Raw genomic sequence first — 20,106 nt, 5'->3', positions numbered from 1 at the left:
TTTCTTCTAGTTAATGATTCTTCTCTTTTACTAATGCTTAAATCACAATTGCTAGTGAAGACTACAGAGACTGATACTCAGAAAATATGAGAACACCTAGAAATAAAATAAAATTTACATTTAAGGATATACAATAAAACTGTTTACACTATTAAAGGTAAAACTGAGAGTGAAATAAAGTGAGGTAAAATTTCCAACTTAAAAAAATTCCTAGGAGTTCCCTAGCAGCCTAGTGGTTTGGATTCTGAGCTTTCACTGCCTTGATGCAGGTTTAATCCCTGGTCAGGGAACTGAGATCCCACAAGCTGAGCAGTGCAGAAAAATCCTACCCAAAGGGAAACCACACTTCGGCTTCTTTTGCCAAATGATATTTTATTCAAGACTAGGTTATGAAATTCTTCACAAGACTGCAAATTTAAGAACAGGATCCTCAAATGTCTCTTTACAGAGTAAGTATACCAAAATACACCTGTTGAAAAAAATATTAGATAATGAGGTCCTAGCCTAAGGGATCTGAAAACCTGGTTGTAAATCCAGAGTTTTCTAGTTGCTGTGGGGAAATCACTTGACCTCTCTTGGCTAAGTATCTTCACCTGTAGGAAATTAAGGTGTTGTATTAGATGATAAGGCCTCTTCCTCCTTTACATTTTGTATCAGTGACCAACATAAAACATTAAACCATAGCAATGAGAGTGGAATACATAAAATTAATTTAAAGATAGATAGCAAACAAAAATTGGAAACAATATATGCCAAGTATTGTATTAGGTGGTAGGGATAAGATGATTAAGATTGAATTCTGCCTTCAATGAGGTGCCAATTTTGAGAAGTAAAAAATAATGACTGTCAGATTTATTCATTATCAAATATTTATTGGGCATTTACTATTTAATGGATATCATCCTGTCCTAGGCACTGGGGATACAAAGATCAGTAAACTAAATTCCCTATTGTTCCAAGAGTACAGTGAGGGAAAGTAGACATGTAAAAAAGTTAAAATTCTATACAATTATGTGCTATAAGAAATATTAATGTACTGGAGAGCACAGAAGGAACTGTATATGAAAGAGTTCACTAAACTTGGGGTCTTCCTCGTGTAGGGGTAATAATATTTTCTATTGTTTTAGGACATTTTGATTTAATATCGTTGAGTCATAGACATTTAAAGGTGACATTTCAGTAACTGGAGGAGAGTTAAGTGAGATTTCAGTAATTGGAGGAGAGGTGAAGAGAAGAGAAAGTTTTTCAAGGATGGAGGTAATCTCCCTTCTTCCAGTTTTCACGCCTACACTATTGAATCCACACCCTTGCTACTTGGAGTTCAGCTCATTTTCCAAAGTCAGACTGTCCTTTTGGCTAGTACACGGAGGGCGGGGCGGCCGGAGGCGCCGGCAGGGAGGCGGGGAACTTCAGAGTTTATTTTTAGTTTACTCACTGGAAAAGACTCTGATGCTGGGAGAGATTGGGGGCAGGAGGAGAAGGGGAAGACCCAGGATGAGATGGCTGGATGGCATCACGGACTCGATGGATGTGAGTCTTGTACTCGGGGAGATGGTGATGAACAGGGAGGCCTGGCGTGCTGCGATTCATGGGGTCGCAAAGAGTCGGACACGACTGAGCAACTGAACTGAACTGAACTGAATCTAAATAAAACGATCTCAAAGTGTGTGCTGTGTTCAGAACGTTCCATGTGTGTTTCATCAGACCATAATTTGGAGGCCGAATAATGGGAGACTGCTAATAATGAAATGTTTTGGTGAAGTTCAACAGGATTGAAAAATTTGGAAGTCCATAACGATCATACAAACAAAGGGAAATCATCAAAGTTTTTAACAGGGGAGTAATATGGTCAGATTTTTATTTTGGACATCAGTGCTTGCTGCCAGAGTGGAAAGAGGGGTTGCAATAGAAGAATTCTATGATCAGTTTCTAGTCTTTGGAGATACATAGCCCAACCTAGGGTTCCTTGGTGGTTCAGAGGTTAAAGCGTCTGCCTCTAATACCGGAGACCTGCGTTCGATCTCTGGGTCGGGAAGATCCCCTGAAGAAGAAAATGGCAACCCACTCCAGTATTCTTGCCTAGAGAATCCCATGGACGGAGGAACCTGGTGGGCTATAGTCCATGGGGTCGCAAAGAGTCGGACACGACTGAGCGTCTTAACTTAGCCCAACCTAGGGCGTTAAGAACAAAAGAGAATGGAGGGGATGGATTCTAGACTTCTAAAAATTTCACTCCCGTCTACGGGTGTGGGTGGATGCTGCTGTTCTAATAGAATACGGGAGTCGGGAGAAGGATAGGGAAATGACAAGGTGAAATTCATTTCAGATATGCTGACTTTGATCGGTTCTGAGGATGTCCAGACAGAAGAATTAGGGGGATGTAAACCAGGGCTTGGCCTTCAGTAATTTTAAAAAGACCAGAGATAACGCTCTGGGTATCACCAGCGTAAAGCGGAGGTCCTGGAGTACTGGCATTATCAAGAAAGCGGACAGTGGAGGAAAAGACATGGAACCCTATGGGAAAGCATTAAATAAGCCAACCGGGATAAAATGTGACAGGTCTCCCCACAGCCTAAAGAACCCAAGTGTTGGTTCACTAGAAACAGGCCCAGGTCGGGTCTCCTCTCCTGACTGAGTCAGCACGAAAACACCTCACAAAGTGGATGGAAGCAAGTCCGGATTCATATCTTGAGCTCCAGGACCTCTTCCACCCACAGAGGCACTGTGGACTGTGCCTGTGGACCCCAGCCCAGCAGGGTGTGACACCCTGCCACCCACCGAACCTCTCCTGCGCGCGCCACCTGGAGCCCGGGAGCCAGCATTGTCCTCGCGCGCATGCGCGCACCTCTGGGCCGTTGGTCGCGCAGAGCCTGCTGGGGTGGCCCTTCCAGTCACCAGAACACCTAGTCTGACCTGCACTCCATCCTCTTTAATATAACGGGTCTTGCTCGCTCCTTGCGAGGCAAAGAACAGATAGAAAGATAAAAAACCGTTGGTTTTCACCAGCCAAGGATGCTCATGTTTGTTAAAAAGCTTACATAAAAATCTCCTGGTGGGAATGCAAAATGATGTAGACAATTCAGAAAACAGTCCCTGATAAAGGACCACAGAGATACTATATGACCCAACAATTTCATGGCACATGTTACATATTATACATATTATATATAGATAGTATGAGAAAGAATGCAAAACGTATGTTCACACAAGAACTTATATGTGAATGCTTGTAGTATTACAATAGCCAAAAAGTGGAAACTGATAAATGGGTAAATAAGATGTGGTATATCCATATAACATGATGTTGTCAGTTCAAAAGAATGTCTGTTCAACTGAACTGACTTTCAATACTCAAAAGAATGAGTATTAAAATGTGCCACAACATTGATAAACCTTGGAAACACTATGCAAAGCAAAAGAAGCTACATACGAAAGGCCAAATGTTGAAAGATTCCATTTATGTGAAACGTTCAGAAATGACAAATCTGAGAGTTAGATAATAGATTAGTGGTTTTCTGGGGCTTTAAGGGGAAATGGAGAGTGACTGCTAATGGGTATCAACTTTTTTTTTTAAAACTGTGGTAATGTACATAAAACTTACCATTTTAACAGTTTTTAAGTGTACAGTTCAGTGGTGTTAAGTACATCCACATTGTGAAGCCTCACCACCATCCACCTCCAGAACTTTTTCACCTTTCCAAATTGAAACTGTCCCCCTTAAACAGTAATACCCCATTTCCCCGGCTCTCTACTTCCCCATCTGCCCCTGAGAGCAAGTCGGGTTCTGTTTCCATGAATTTGACTACTCTGGGTACCTCATATAAGTGGAATCACACAGTTTGTCCTTTATGACTGGCTTATTTCACTTAACAAAATGTATTCAAGGTTCTTCTACATCATAGCATATCAGAACTTCCTTTTAAAGGCTGAATAATATTCTATTGTATGTATATACCACATTTTGTTCATCCACCCCTATAGGTGGAGAGGGAAAGGGGGATGAGGCACCACCAACTCGATGGACATGACTTTGAGCAAGCTCCAGGAGTTGGCGATAGACAGGGAAGCCTGGCATGCTGCAGTCCATGGGGTTGCAAAGAGTCGGACATGACTGAGTAAACTGAACTGACCCATATAAGGTTTCTTCTTGAGGTGATGAAAATGTTCTAAACTTGATTGTGGTGATAGTTGCACATCTCTGAATAGATTAAAAGCCAGTGAATTTTACACTTTAAATAGGTGAATTCTATGGTGATGTGAATTAAATCTCAATAAAGCTGTTAGCAAAAAAACAAAGCTTGTGCTGAGTCCTTCCCTGTTAGTATTACTTTTAACAGTTATCAATTGTACTGTATTTCATTGAGTTGGGGAGATCTAGGAGTTGGAAGCCTGGACCATTTTCCTTGGAAAAGTAATAGAAGCCACTCCTTTCAATATTTAATAGGGTTGACAAACCACCACAGAGTTTGTTCCTATGGGGGAATATCATCTATGTGAGCGATGAGGTGAAGAAAATGTTTTGCTGAACTAGGAATCAATCTGCAACAGCAAAGGTCTGTTAATACCGTCTTGTACTAAAATCCTGTGGTTATAAATACCATTTTATATGAGAAGAACTAGACTATGGGCTGCTGATGGATCTTGTTTTAAGGTAGAATTGATTCTTCTGAAAGGTATTTATTAATATATACATAAGTTTTGGTTAATCAGTTAACTGTAATGATTCATTTCCATGCAAAGTAATAATGGAGTTTTAAATCAACCAAGTCCAATAAAATCCTCCAATAGGTTTTTATGTATTTAGTACATCCTTTAAAGTATGTTAGACATAGAAAAAGCACTTAAAATTTTAAGTATTCAGTGCATTACTGCCTGTTGCAAATTCTCTGAAAATGAAAATATCGAGTCAAAATTTCATTGCTTCTGATTGCTACATTATTGTAAATACTTATAGCATTTTACTGTTTTAGATCACTGAACATCACAAACAAAATCTCAGCGGCAGGTTAAGAATTAGAAAGCTCTCAATAGGAGGCTTGAAATTTAAAGTAGATATCCAGTGTGTAAAACTAGTATGCTTTGCAAGAAGCAACATTTAATTTTAGATACACTTACATACGGCATCTGTTGGGAAGATTTATAAAGATAAATACTTTGTTAAGTGATTGGTTCATTTTAATTTTTTAACTTGAGAGTGGTGGTGTGAAAGAGGACTGTTTTATGCAAATCAAAGTCCTTTCCATTCTCCTCCCCTCTTCCAGTTTTTTCCTCTTTCAGCAACTAACTACACAGGACCTGCTGTCATGCCTTTTAAAGATTTAAAAATTTTAGAGCAGTTTTTTTTCACAGCAAAATTGAGCAAGTTAACAAGTTTTAGGTAGAAACTTATTTTTAGATCTTTCTTCCTAATAAATGCATTCAATGATATGTTGAATTATATCAATTCAAGCAATTATCTCCAAGCACTGTTTTCTCTTATCTACACATTTTGACAATTGTTTTCATTTTCATTTAGTTCAAAGTATTTTAAAATTTCTCTTGATATTTCTTCTTTGACCTATGTGTTATTATGTTATTTAATCTTCATGTATTTGGGGACTTTTCAGTTATATTTGTTATTGATTTCTTGCTTTGTTGTGTTGTGGTTTTAGAGCAGACATGATATAATTTCTATACTTTTCAACTTGGTTAACTGTTTTTTATGGTCCATGATTTGACCTATCTTGGTGAATGTTCCATGCGAACTTGAGAAGAAAGTGCATCTGCTATTTTTGGATGAAGCAGTCTATAGATGTCAATTATATCCAGTTGATGGATGGTGTTGAGTTCAACTAAGTCCTCACAGACTGCTGTCTGCTGGACCTATTTCTGAGAGGACTGTTGAAGTCTCTAACTATGAGGGTGAATTTATTTCTCTCTCCTTAGTTTTATCAATTTTTGTCTAACGTAGTTTTATACTCCGTTAGGTGCATACATAGTAAGGATTGCTATGTCTCGAAGAATTGACTCCTTTACCATTCATTATGTCCTTCTTTATTCCTGGTAACTTGCCTCTCTCTCAAATCTCCTCTGTCTGAAATTAATATAGCTACTCCTCCTTTCCTCTGATTAGTATTAGCATGCTATATATTTTCTTCATCTATTTACTTTTAATCTGTATGTCTTTATATTTAAAGTGGATTTCTTACAAACAACATATAGTTGGGTCTTGATTTTTGATCCACTCTGAAAAAATCTTTTAATTGGTGCACTTAAGACCGTTTATGTTCAGTGATTATTGATATAGTTGGATTAATATCACATTTGTCACTGTTTTCCATTTCCTAGCTCCTGCCTTTGTCTTCTTTTTTTGCCTTTCATGGTTTTAACTCATTCTAATTTCTCTTTTCTTAGCATATTTTTTCCTTTTTTAAATTGACTGTCCTAGAGTTTGCAATATGTATCTACAACAAATCAAAGCCCACTTTCAAAGAACATTAACGGCTTCACAGTACAGTGAAGTACCTTAGTGTGAATACTTTATAACAACAAACTAATCTTACTCTCTCCCTCTCATCCCTCGTATGATGATGTCATTTTACTTATATAAAAGTATGAGTAAGCATATTTATACACTATATACATACTCAGATAACACTATTATTTCAAACAAACTTAATTATCTTAAATCAATTAATAAGAAAATTAAGATTTTATTTTACTTTCACTTATTCCTTCTTGGATGCTCTTCCTTTATGTAGATATGAGTTTCTGAATTATATAATTTTCCTTCTCTCTGAAAGTGTTAGTCACTCAGTTGTATCCAGCTCTGTGGAACCCCATGAACTGTAGTCCATCAGGCTCCTTTGACCTTGGAATTCTCCAGGCAACAATACTGGAGTGGGTTGCCATTTCCTTCTCCAGGGGATCTTCCTGACCCAGGGATGAAACCTGGGTCTCCTGCAATGCAGGCAGATTATTTACCATCTGAGCCACCAGGGAAGCCTTTCTTCTCTTTAAAGAATCTTTCTTGGAAGGCAAGTCTATTGGCAACAAACTACCTTAGTTTTTGTTTGTCTGAGAAAGTATTTCTCCTTTACCAAGCTGGTGGGCTTTCTCCTCTTCTTGCTATCATAGCTCCTGAGAAGTCACATGTAATTCATATCTTTGTTTCCCCTAGGAATGTTTGTCCCTAATTTATGCCTAGGTATAGTTTTGTTTTGTGGTTTTTGCATTTACTCTGGTGTTCTCTGAGCTTCCTGAATCTGTGATTTGGCGTCTGACATTAACTTGGAGAAATACTTCTTCTATTCCTTTTTCTTTCCTTCTGGTATTCTCATTACACGTAAGTCACATCTTTCGTAGCTGTCCAACAGACTGAGTGCGTTTCTGTTTCCTCTCCTCCCACCTCCACCCCTTTGGTGGGACAGGATTGCTAGAATGGACTGGACTTGGGTACTTCCCTTCCCATACGTCAGTTAGGCTCTGATAAAACTGCTGTGAGTCAGGTTCAGATTAACTAGTTTCTTCTAGGAGCAAGCCTTGTTAAGAACACAGTGCTCTGGCATATTTGAAAATGGTTCATTTTCCCTCCTCATACTGGAAGTACAAGGAAATGTTTTTCTTAGTTTGTGAGAAGTTGGTTCAGCCCTGGGAGATAAATCTCACAAAATTGTGGGGACCCCTATGACCAGGTTCCCCTGGACTTTTGAACTCTCAAAAAGTTGTGCACGTGATCTCTAGCATTTGTTATATAGGTTTTGCCACCGCTGCAGTGCCTCCTGCAGGGTTGCCTGCTCCAGTAAACCACAGCTCTTTATACTCGGCCATCTGTCTCTCCAGTCTTAGGGGCAGCAGTTTGCCCTGTGTCCTCCACTGTCATATGTATCCAACAAAAGCTGCTGATGTTTTAGTCTGCTCAGCTTTTTCTTAGGCAACTTCTAAGCTCCATACACGTGGAACTGGGAAAACGGAAGTCACTACTGCACATTCCTGTGCACTTGCCTTGCTTAGGTGATGCTGTTTTTATCTCTTTTCCACTTTTCCTTTAGTCCAAATTCCTGATTCACTTATCAGTAATGTGGTACAATGGCTAAAATACTAAAGATGGTAGAATAATGACTTAACTTTTATTTCTATAAGTAAAAACTGCTATTAAAGGAAAGTGGCAGAAAATCCCACTTCAAAAAACAGCTAATTTCCAAACTACATACACGAGGAAATAAGTTATTAATTTTAACACACTTCATTAAAAGTCATTCCAGCACTACCAAAAATGTTCCTATAAACCTACTCCCACTTTTCATACAGAATGTGATATACAAAAGACATAAAATATCTGTGTAAAGGTCTGTACGTCTATGGATAAATCACCACAAAAGTTACAGGTATGCTGAGAGAGACTGGTAATGGTAAATTTTTATAGTGATAAAATTTTATAGTAAAAACTATTACAAATATTTAAATCACTTTTCAAATATTTATCATTACTGAAATTATATCCTGACAGTGTTTGCTGGCTCCTAAGTTCAAAAATTATTTTGGCATAGACAACTTTTGAGCAGAGTATTTGTTGCCAGCATCTGCGTCAGTTAACACCTCCCTGTGGGTGTGCCAAATTCTGTAATTTTCAGTCTGTGCTGTAACATGACAAAGGTTCGGAAGCTCTACACTCTACCATATGCAATAAAATAAGAGATATGTATAACATGAAGAATGTTGGGGCTTCTTCATTTCAACCTTTGAGTTTACTTTGGCAATAACCATGAAATAGTTCAAGTATTCAAATGGCATATATTTTCTAAAAGACAGCATGCTCTGAGAAAAAAGATAATCTTGAAACTTGGAAGAGATTTTGCCCACTGAATATTAAACATGTCAGCCTATGATAATCTAGTAATTTCTGTGTAGGCCCAAATATTTAAAATGTTATACTTCTCTCCCTTACATATATGAATAATTACTGTTTGCAATGACTATTGTAACCATCACCAATTTTAAAATAATGGCAGGCATTAGATGATCATTAATCTTTTTGCTAGTTTTTATTATACTTATAAGATCTGTATTTCTTGTGACCCAAGAAACATCAGTATTCTATTTAAAATCTGTTGTTAAAAACATACAATATTGCACTTTAATATTTGGCAGTTTAAGGAACAGCTGAGTAAAAAAATCATACAAGAAACTACAGTTTTTATTTTGCTTTACAATAAGCAAAGAGCTTTGTATAAAAGCAGAACTTACAGTAGTGCCAAATAAACCAAATATTTACAGTGTTGCTATTAAAGTCTTACCTCTAAAGGAAGATTCAGTGTATTGGATGCAAACATTACTAATCTAACAAAAGTACACTCTCCCATCCCCGCTTCTGCCGAATGATTGTAAACTAAAGGGAATTCTATAATTTCTTTCTCAAGAGAAAATTACATGAAAGAACGCTTGTTCTTGAGGCATCAAAACTGTGTCACTGAACTCTTTCAGTTTCCTACAAGACTTGAAAAATCTCTAAACTAAGAATCAGAACCCCAAGGTAAGCATAATTTTTAGTTTTCTGAAGATACTCCTTTTGTACAAGTACACAAGTTGGTTTTTAGTATGATTTTAAAGGTCAATTTCCTGTACTTTTTCTAAGATAAATAAGATACTATGTATCTGCCTAAATTATTTTTTTGTTACACTGTAGTAAAACTGTATAGATTTATACTGACCCATAATTTGCTATTCTTTTAATTCCCAATTAGGTAAACAGACAGTGCAATATTCTTATTACTTATCAACCAATAAGAAGAGAGCTTCAAACAGCTATTTGCAAAAGCAAATACCAAGATTCAGACCTACTTAACAATATATTAAATATTCAGAAGACCAAAAAAAAAAACATAAATAGAATGTATTGGTAATATAAATACATGAAACAGAGACATTCATTTTTGGCACCACCTAAAAAAAAAATCCAGCAGTTACTTTATTTCCCTTCAGATCTTTGGGAATATTTAAATTTTCTAACTATTAAACTTTTACTTTTCCTCCAGAGGGAAAATAATTCACAAATTTGAACTGGTATTTCAGAAACGTAGAATTTCCTCTTGTTACTTCTTATTTTGATCTGTAGAATGAACAGTTATCCAAAGCATCAGCTAGCAGCCAGTGAATTAACTATGCTTTTATATTTTAATCCTACCAAGGAATGATTATGTCAAACAGTGATTCATTATGGAAAGATATGTTTTTTTTCTTGAACAACCATGTACCAATTGCATAGTTGTGATCAGAGAACAAAGGTCAAAGTAGAGAGCTACAAAGGCATTAATATACATTAACTGAACTGCAATAAGACTGCTGAAAAACAGCCGATCTTGGGTAGATGTTAGTGTAAACCTAGAGGGGAAAAAAACAGTCATTAGCAAAAAGTTTTTTTGTTTTTTTCAAAAAATAGGTTAGTGCTAAGAACAACAGCTTTCAAAATTTGTTTAAAAATAAGCTTAATAAACAAGAATACAAATTTTAATCCAAAACTTAGCTCTTTGAAATGCCCTATTTTCTTGCATACAGCAGAAAATACATTTTTCATAGTTTTAAACATTACATGTAAAAATGAGGCACTAGTTAAACATATTTGAATATATTCACACAAACAGAAGTTTCCGTCTCATCTGTAGGCTTATATTTGCTTAACGGTTTCTGGAGGGCAGACTGTTCACAAAAATAAGTCTTCTGAAGGAGGCGCGTATGAGAAACCAACAAAGGCATCATCTGCCTCTAGTACGCTGGCGTTCACTATGGAATAGTCAGAAGACACACAGACAGAATATGGAACTGTTTCTTCTGTAAACACTGCATCAAAGTTCCTGATGTCATCTGGTCCCACCTAAAACATTGAAAAGCATACCATTATTCACCATATCTTTTTTTCCCATTGATGTAGTCACCCATTAAAGCCCTCTTTGGAATCCGTCCATTTATTCCTGGCAAGTTTAGATGTCTTCCTACTCCATCCTGTCTCTTGAAACATTTCCTGCTTTTTCCTTTTTGACTTTCATTATTCATGCCCTTCTCACAGTTAAGGTTCTCATTGTTGGGTATGGGGAGGAGAGAGAAGCGTGAGGAAGGCCAGTATGACAGAGTCCTTGCCTCTGTTGATGTGACTCTCAGGTCCTGTAACTGACCTGCTTACTCTCTACCCATCATCACCTCTAAGTTTAGAAAAGGTGCTCAGGGAGGTTTTCAAGACAGCATTTTGCATCTGCTCTTCCATAAAATGCCTGCCCATCCAGTTTCTCAATTCTGGGAAGGCCTTTTGATGAAGAAATGAATATTAAAGGTGATTCTACAGAGGTCATTCATTCAACATCTGGCTGTGACACCCTTAGCTCTGGAGACCTAACGGGACTGGAACCTGGGAAGTGAAGTATCGTGGCTACTTAGGCTCAAAGGCAGTGGTTAACCTTCCTTCAGGAAGCTGATACAAGCTAATGGACTCTTCCCTTCCAATGTATTTACAGATCAAAACTGGGATACAAACTCAGGTGGTTCACTCTTCAAGCCCATCCCTGAAACTCTGGGTATTTTCCACTCAGGGGAAGGGAATCCTTAAAATGTCCAATTCACCAACTCTAACCAAGGTAAATGGATTCACAGCAGATATGGAAGTCAAGGATAGAGTTAGCCCAGCAGGTCTACAAACAAGCAGAGCAGAGACCAGGGAAATCCAGGATGCTAGATCCTTCCACATGAGAGATTCTCCAACAGAGGAGAAAGAATGCTAAAAATTGTATTCATGTATGTATATAAAAGTCATCAAATTCTCATTTATAACCCTAGAAGCATGGACTCTGGAACAAGACTAAGGTTTGAATACTGGCTATGAAGGCTGCTAGCTATAATTCCTTATATAAACTAACCTATCTCTGTGAGTTTGTTTCTTCTTCTCTGTAAAATAAAAATACTACCATAAACCTGTTAAGGTTATTGTGAGGACTAGATGAGTTAATACATAAAATTCCCCAACACACATAGAAGGTGCTCAATAAATGATGACAAATGTTCCTTCACTTGACTTTATAAATATTTTATGAGTACCCTGATGGTTCATGGCTCATACTGCGAGGGTTAATACTGCATGGCTCATGTTAAGAGTGAGAAAGGACTCTTTTCAAAGCACCCAAGCTCAAGTTCTACTTCTACAATTTTAATTTTAAACTTTCGCGAGTGATTTGACCTTTTTGAGCCTAAGTTAATTCATCTGCACTATGTGGAAAACACCAGTACTATTTCATAGGATTGTTGTCTGGCTTGAGTAAAGACACTAGTATTGAGACCAGTATAGAAGCTAATTTTTAAATCTTTGCTTATCTGTTAGGTGAAAAACAGCAACATGTGAGAGTTTTATTTTGCCTTCCTTAAATGTCAGTGAGTTTGAACATCTCAAACATCTAGAAACCATCTGTATTTAGTTTTCTGTAATTGCTTACTTTGTGTCTTTTGTCCATGTACAAAAGCATAGAAGGAATAATGACCTTGAATCAGGCACAGCTTTGAATCACAGCTCTACTACTTTTAACCAGCTACATGACATCTCTGAGTTTCCATTCCTTCATTTATCAAACATGTATAGTAAGAACAGTAATAGCAGTAACTTGGCAGCTTATTTGACACATAAATTACATGCTGTAATGCATAAGAAGTATAATATGCCTACATATAGGAAGCTATCATTAGTAACATCACTATTAGCCTTCTCATGATTTATTAATAATCTCCCTATTATTACATATTTATTTCCAAACATTTCAACACTGTTAATCCTTTAAGTAAAATGTTTCCATCAGAAGATTTAACAAGTCAAGCTAACATAAGCATTTTTATAATACTGTCTTACTGTTTTCCAAATAGGATGTAACAATTTACATTACCATTAATAATGTTTGACTGTAGCTGGTTTTACATCAATCTAGGAAAAAGTACATTAGTGTTACTTAAAATGTTTTTTTTAATAGATATGAATTTGATACCCCATGGTCACTTTAATTTGCATTTTTTTAACCTATTGTGCTCATTCCTTTTTCACACATGCTCTAAAGAAAACACTTCACAGATACTGGGCTGGAAGATATTTGTATCAATCTAAAGTAACTAAAATCTTAGGAATCATCTTGAAGTTACCAGTTGCACCTGACCTGTTTCATAAATATTTCAGCACTGATTCAGTTTTATTCAGGTTAGATTTTGAGATCTAGTCCTAAAATTATGAGGAGCTATAGTCCCACACTTCACTATTTAGAATGAAAGACTTGGATGTAACCTTACCACGTTAGGATTAAACGGTGGTGGAATCTTCTTCTGCACAAGATCAGTCCAGCTGAGTGACTCAAAAAAGGGATGATTCTGAATTTCAAGCTAGAATAGTAAAGAAACAGATTTATTATTTACTAATTGCCAACATCCGCTGGATCATGGGAAAAGGAAGAGAGTTCCAGAAAAACATCTATTTCTGCTTTATTGACTATGCCAAAGCCTTTGACTGTATGGACCACAATAAACTGTGGAAAATTCTGAAAGAGATGGGAATACCAGACCACCTGACCTGCCTCTTGAGAAACTTATATGCAGGTCAGGAAGCAACAGTTAGAACTGGACATGGAACAACAGACTGGTTCTAAATAGGAAAAGGAGTACGCCAAGCCTGTATATTGTCACCCTGCTTCTTTAACTTGTATGCAGAGTACATCATGAGAAACGCTGGGCTGGAAGAAGCATGAGCTGGAATCAAGATTGCCAGGAGAAATATCAATAACCTCAGATATGCAGATGACACCACTTTTATGGCAGAAAGTGAAGAGGAACTAAAAAGCCTCTTGATGAAAGTGAAACAGGAGAGTGAAAAAGTTGGCTTAAAGCTCAACATTCAGAAAATGAAGATCATGGCATCTGGTCCCATCACTTCATGGCAAATAGATGGGCAAATAGTGGAAACAGTGTCAGACTTTATTTTTCTGGGATCCAAAATCATTGCAGATGGTGACTGCAGCCATGAAATTAAAAGACACTTACTCCTTGTAAGGAAAGTTATGACCAACCTAGATAGCATATTGAAAAGCAGAAACATTACTTTGCCAACAAAGGTCCATCTAGTCAAGGCTATGGTTTTTCCAGTGGTCATGTACGGATGTGAGAGTTGGACTGTGAAGAAGGCTGAGTGCCAAAGAATTGATGCTTTTGAACTGTGGTGTTGGAGAAGACTCTTCAGAGTCCCTTGGACTGCAAGGAGATCCAACCAGTCCATTCTGAAGGAGATCAGTCCTGGGTGTTCATTGGAAGGACTGATGCTAATGCTGAAACTCCAGTACTTTGGCTACCTCATGCGAAGAGTTGACTCATTGGAAAAGACTTTGATGCTGGGAGGGACTGGGGGCAGGAGGAGAAGAGGACGACAGAGGATGAGATGGCTGGGTGGTATCGCCAACTCAATGGATGTGAGTCTGAGTGAACTCCGGGAGTTGTGTGATGGACAGGGAGGCCTGGTGTGCTGTGATTCATGAGGTCGCAGAGTCGGACAGGACTGAGTGACTGAACTGAACTGAATGCTAAAAGATACACTGAGTGCTCACTGAAGAATTTTAGGAAGCCAAACCATTCCCACTTGGTCCCACTCCTTCCAAAGTTCTTTCTAGGCACATGTTCATGTCATTCAATGTGGCAAAACAGTGTGGACAGACGCCCAGAGGAAGCATGGGAAAGTTAACTCAGAATGACCAACTTAAGTTATGTCCTCTTCAAGTCATTGTTTCCTCACAGGTAAAGTGAGGTTAACATTTCTGCCTTATATATTTCATAGGTTGTTGTAAGAATCACTGGCAAATACGGAAATAAAAGTGGTATGAAAGGAATGAAGTACTTCCTAGATACAAAGAATTATTACTACTGAATGTGGAGATAAAGATATCAAACGAGACTTTTACATGGTGAGGCTGAGGTAAAATTCAGGTGACAAGCTCTACTATCAAGAACAATTTCACTCTGGGTTACTACTGTTGAAAGCTGGCAAAGTACTCATACCCATTCCACCTTTTCTCCTACAAGGAGCCACAAAGTGTATAAAAGTAGGATTCCTCTCCTGCTTCTCAGGGGAAGTGATATCTGACCAGAGTTCTGGAAGATCAGTAAGAAGGAGCCAGAAAAAAAAGAATGAGGGGAGAATACTCCAGGAGGCATACAAAGGGCCTGAGGTGGCAGACAGATTAGTCTGGTCAAGAAAACAAGAGCCCAGTATGGCTGCAGTATAGGAAAAGATGGGGACTGTCACACACAGAGGAGCTCAAGAGGTAAATGGGCTGTACAACACTGGGTCTACGTGAGGAGTCGTCTCTGCTGATTCTATTTTTGCTATAAAACAGAAGGCAACAGCATCTGCTAAAAGTGAAGAAGGAAAGGAACATAAAAAGTCGGCAAGAATGCTGGAGTGGGTAGCCATTCCCTTCTCCAGGGGATCTTCCTGACTCAAAGGATCGAACCTGGGTCTCCTGCATTGCAAGCAGATTCTTTACCATCTGAGGCACCAGTGAGCCCAGAGATTTGGAGAGAAGGTCTAAAATAGTCACTACAGAGAGCCGGAGCATTAGGTGGAGAAGCATCCAAGACTAATGACTAGACTTCACAGTGCTTCTAATATTCTCAGTTGTATAACTTCCGTCAGCACTGTCCACCAGCAAAGGGATGGCAAATAGATTGATTCATCCAGGGTTCCAATTTCTGCGAGTGAATTAAACAAAAGGACTGAGGTACAAGGAGGGAGGGAGCATTAGCAAGGCTCCCTAAAACAGTGGACTCTGGAGCCCAAGTCCTGCACTTCACCAGGGAGTTCACTATTCACAGCTCAAGTTCAAGACTGGCAAACAGACCTCAAGAATTCCTGAGAACTTTTAATTAATTTAAAATTAATGTTCCTCAGTAATTCATGAATTCAGTAATGTAACACCAGCAACTTTGATAGCAATTAAATTATTCTGATTTGAAGTGAAAAACAAAAAGAAACAACTCTTGCAGACCCCGTAATTTTTTAAGGAGGTGTCACATTTACATTCTCAGGAAAAAAAAGTCACTGAACGATAGTTCAAGCAAAAGTTACTACCTCATGCAGTCAAGGGGCACTTTAATTCTTCCTAAACAAAATGAGCTAAAAGTTTAGGCAATCAAAAAATGCAAGCCACACATTATTTTTTTAGGAAGAAGGGAGGAGCAAAAATGCTAATAAATGAAATCAAACAAATAACAGGATATGAAAGCTGGATATGGAGGATGAAAAAGACAGGATCAAATTATTCTGAAGGTCAAATGAAAAAAATGCATGTGCAGGAGTTTTATACACTGTACAGTTTTATATAAACCCTGGTGAAAATTTTTGGGACAAGCATGCTTCTTTTTCATGGTACTATTCTTTAGGAGCTGTATTTATCCCATTAAATACTACATAAAATGAGGAATTTTCTTCAAATGATAAATAAATAAAGAGGGTACTGAGAAAGATGTACATACAAAGTCTTCTTTGGCACCGAGTCGATTTTGCCTGTCTTTTTCTAGGAGTTCTTCCAGAATGGACCAGGCAGTGAGGCTCACTCCTGGCCTCAAACTTAGAGGCTTGTGAAGAATATTGTCGTACATTTCAGCCACATCTCGGCAATAAAAAGGAGGCTTAAAAAAAAAAAAGAGAAAGAAAGTTAGTATTAATTGAACTATGCACAAATGGGGTTTAAAATTGTTAGATTTGGCCCTGACCTAAAGAGAGCAGTCTGCGTCCAGCAGCTGCAGAAAAGCACTGGCGTATCTGGGCCTGTGTACCCTTACAGTAAGGCCTCCCATGGGAAGAGATTTTAAAAGTCAGCACACTGTAGAGCTTAATACATGGTCACTGAATGAATAAGGGCCCGTTTATTCAATAACACTGGACAGACAGGTGTGAATTGCATAAAAGTTGTAATAATAACTGTTTCAAAGAAAACAACCTCCAACTTCACCATAAGACATAATGATAGAATTACTGGAAACAGAGATTTGACACAGGGCAAACATTAATGATTTCTTGAGGCACAGTAATATACTAATTTAAACGGATTTCTAGAAAGTGTTCTTCCTAAGAACTTGGGGTAGTGGCAGTGTCCTGCTGCTGTAACAGCTTAAAGACCTGAGGTACAGCTTCAACGTGAGGATCAGCCAGTTCATTACTGAGTTAAAAGTTTTAAAGGAAAAATAATTTAAGTTAAAGAAGTTACAGGCTTGTCATTTTTTCCCTTTTGTACAGGAAAGAAAATCTTCATTTTTCAGTTTTTAAAATGTAACTTTATTTCTGAATCATTAATATAAGCCTGATTAATGAAGTATGTGATTCAAATATTCCCTACTGAGTCAGCTGCATTTTACATGCAATGATATTTTATACTCTCAAAGACTTCTAAAGAAATTAAAAGGATATGAAAATATCAGGATGAGAAACACTCAACACTTAAAGAATGTAAGATATAACATGGTTAGCAGGTCTTCTAAGTTACCAGCATAACCAGAAAACTAGGTCTTTTTTTTTTTCAATTGGAGTATAATTGCTTTATAATGTTGTATTAGTAACAATGTGAATGAGCTATTAAGTATACATCTATCCCCTCCCTCTTGAGCATCCCTCCATCCCATCCCTCTAGGCTGTCACAGAGCACCAAGGTGAGCTCCCTGTGTTAACACAGCAAAACTGGGTCTTTTTAACAAGCGGACTATGGTCAAGGGCAGAGAAGAGAGTGTTGGCTGTCATAGGCATCTGTCATTCAAAGTTAACAACCTGAGACAAATTCTCTAAAACATACCTCAGGGGTTAAATTTCATCACCCCTGTTTTCAGGGGACACACACACTCACACACAGCAAACAGAAAAGCCACGCCCACCTCAGGTCTCAGTGACGGTGGGCGTGGCCTCATGAGGGCAGCATCGAGTGCATGGCTCCCAGCATGAGCCTGCTGGCCACTCACAGGACCACCAAGAGAACCTAAAAATGTCTGTCCTGGCTGAAATGATATTAACTCAATGTAGTAAAACAACTTGACTTGTTAATCAGAAGCGTTGGCTGATAATGTCTTTAATTAATAAAAACTGGGGAAACTGATTACATAGTAAACATCACTTTTTTCCCAATGAAAGCTTCAAGACATGGTGTTTACGGTAAAGGGCTAAAGGACTCCTGGTGATTAAAATTAAAAGAAAAAAAGCAGAGCACCAGTATCCTAATTAAATCCTATGAAAACAAAATACAAGGCAAAAACCAAAAGGTATTATTATCTTCTGATAAATAAAATCTTTTCTTTTCCATCTTTTTGAAATTAAGAAAATTAGAAATTAGGCAGAATGGCCAGAGTAAACTGATTGAAAGTGGGTAATTTTAATGTTATAACTAGGTATCTATTTCTAAAAAATGCTAGTGGGATGAGAATATTTGAAGTAGTGATTAGTGTGGCAGAAAAATAATTCTAAAAAATCAGTAACAAAATGACAGGTTTTCTTTTTGTGCATACCCCTAATGTGGTTCTGGATTCATTTAACCAGGTTACTACTGTTCTGTTAGTGTTACCTAGTTAACAAGTGTCCACAAGATTACTGAAAGGCAAAAGAGAAAACTCCAATCAATTGCAATGTACTGGAATCATAACAACAGAGTAGAAACACATACCAATCCATAGAGCATCTCATACAGAACAGCACCAAGGCACCACCAATCCACAGTGTTGTCATAGGGCTGTTTTCTGATTACTTCAGGTGCTAGATACTACAGAAAAGATTAACTATTAGAGCAACTCAGAAACAAATCAAGACAAAACCTAGGAATAAGTGAGAAATTTAATAAATCTTAGGTGTTATATTACACTAAATGAAACATGTTATCTAGATTTTCAGCTGGTTCGGTATTCTCACTGTATCAGTGGTTCCTGGTCAGTGGTACTTGAGAGTCCACCGGGATAATTTTCAAAAACTACATATTCAAGTATTTTACCCAGAAATGATGATGCAGTTAAGACAGAGAAGGATGACAAGTATAGAAACCATAATATAAAGTAGGTATTTTGCAGGGGGTTGTCTTTCACAAAATTAATTTTAGATTAATTAAATCTTATTTCTCTTTATTCTTCATTTTCTTGAAGAAACAAGTCATTATTGAAGAAAGAATTCTTAATATGACAATTATAATTCATTTTTTCCTTTTCAGTGAAAGAAAAAATAACTGTATTCTTATTTAAGAATTATGACAGTAATTCTTTAATGTATTATTTTTTAAAGTTGTATAAGTTATTAGATGGCTATCATACTTCAACTTGTAAAACATTTAAGCATCATGATTTCGCAAATATAAAACAGTGAATTTGAATTTTAGTCTCCAAAATATATATTTCCTCTTCCCACATGAAATATATACGATGAAATACATTCTTCAGCTTTTTTTATGTGATACAAAGAAATGGGAAAATAAATAAAAAGGGTTTACTAGTTTCCGATCACATTAAAATTTAGATGACCAAAAAAAGCTACCTGGCACTTAAGATTGCAATAAATAGGATATTTTAAATGTGTGTATGTGTGAAATTAGAATAACAAGGCTTTAATATAAATCTTAAGGATTATTATCACTGTCTCAAATGAAAAGATACATTTTCTGCTAGTTAACATGATTAGAGAATAGGATGTTCTGGTTAATAAATTCTGATTTGTAATCCCCGCCCCCCCATACACATTGCTTTATTTTCTTGCATTAAATAGCTTCGTTATGAAATATTTTAACCATATAAAAACCATAAATATGTAACAGAAACCAATAGAGCTGCCATCCAAACATAAGCAATGCTAACATTTTGCCATATTTGCTTTAGCTTATTTCCTTTAAAAAAAGCAGCTTTATTGAGATATTCAAATACCAAGCAATTCACCCATTTAAAGTGTACAATTCAATATATTTACAGAGTTGTTCCAACATTATCACAATTAATTTTTGAACATTTTCATCACTGATTCATGATTTTTTTCTTAAGGATTAGAAATATAATCAAATGCTTGAAGAAATCGAAGATAAACTTTTAACATTAAAAACAAATAAGCACAAA

At 37.1% G+C, this 20,106-nt stretch overlaps 1 protein-coding gene across 1 annotated transcript in view; it reads right to left on the bottom strand.

Annotated features, from left to right (window-relative positions):
• Positions 1 to 9,082: 9,082 nt before the first annotated feature.
• The window catches only part of SGK3 (serum/glucocorticoid regulated kinase family member 3), a 47,272-nt gene continuing 36,248 nt past the window's right edge, over positions 9,083 to 20,106 (bottom strand). The window contains exons 13-16 of the mRNA XM_068983298.1: positions 18,684 to 18,779; positions 16,513 to 16,668; positions 13,288 to 13,377; positions 9,083 to 10,849 (exon numbers count right to left, since the gene is read on the bottom strand). Of these exons, the coding sequence (XP_068839399.1) occupies positions 10,679 to 10,849; positions 13,288 to 13,377; positions 16,513 to 16,668; positions 18,684 to 18,779 (513 nt within the window). The 3' untranslated portion in view covers positions 9,083 to 10,678. The remainder of the gene's footprint in view (positions 10,850 to 13,287; positions 13,378 to 16,512; positions 16,669 to 18,683; positions 18,780 to 20,106) is intronic.

This window comes from Capricornis sumatraensis, chromosome 11, assembly GCF_032405125.1.
Source record: "Capricornis sumatraensis isolate serow.1 chromosome 11, serow.2, whole genome shotgun sequence".
In the NCBI taxonomy this organism is placed as follows: domain Eukaryota; kingdom Metazoa; phylum Chordata; class Mammalia; order Artiodactyla; family Bovidae; genus Capricornis; species Capricornis sumatraensis.
Note: the sequence above shows the minus strand (reverse complement) of the source record. Positions and strands in the feature narration are given on the sequence as shown.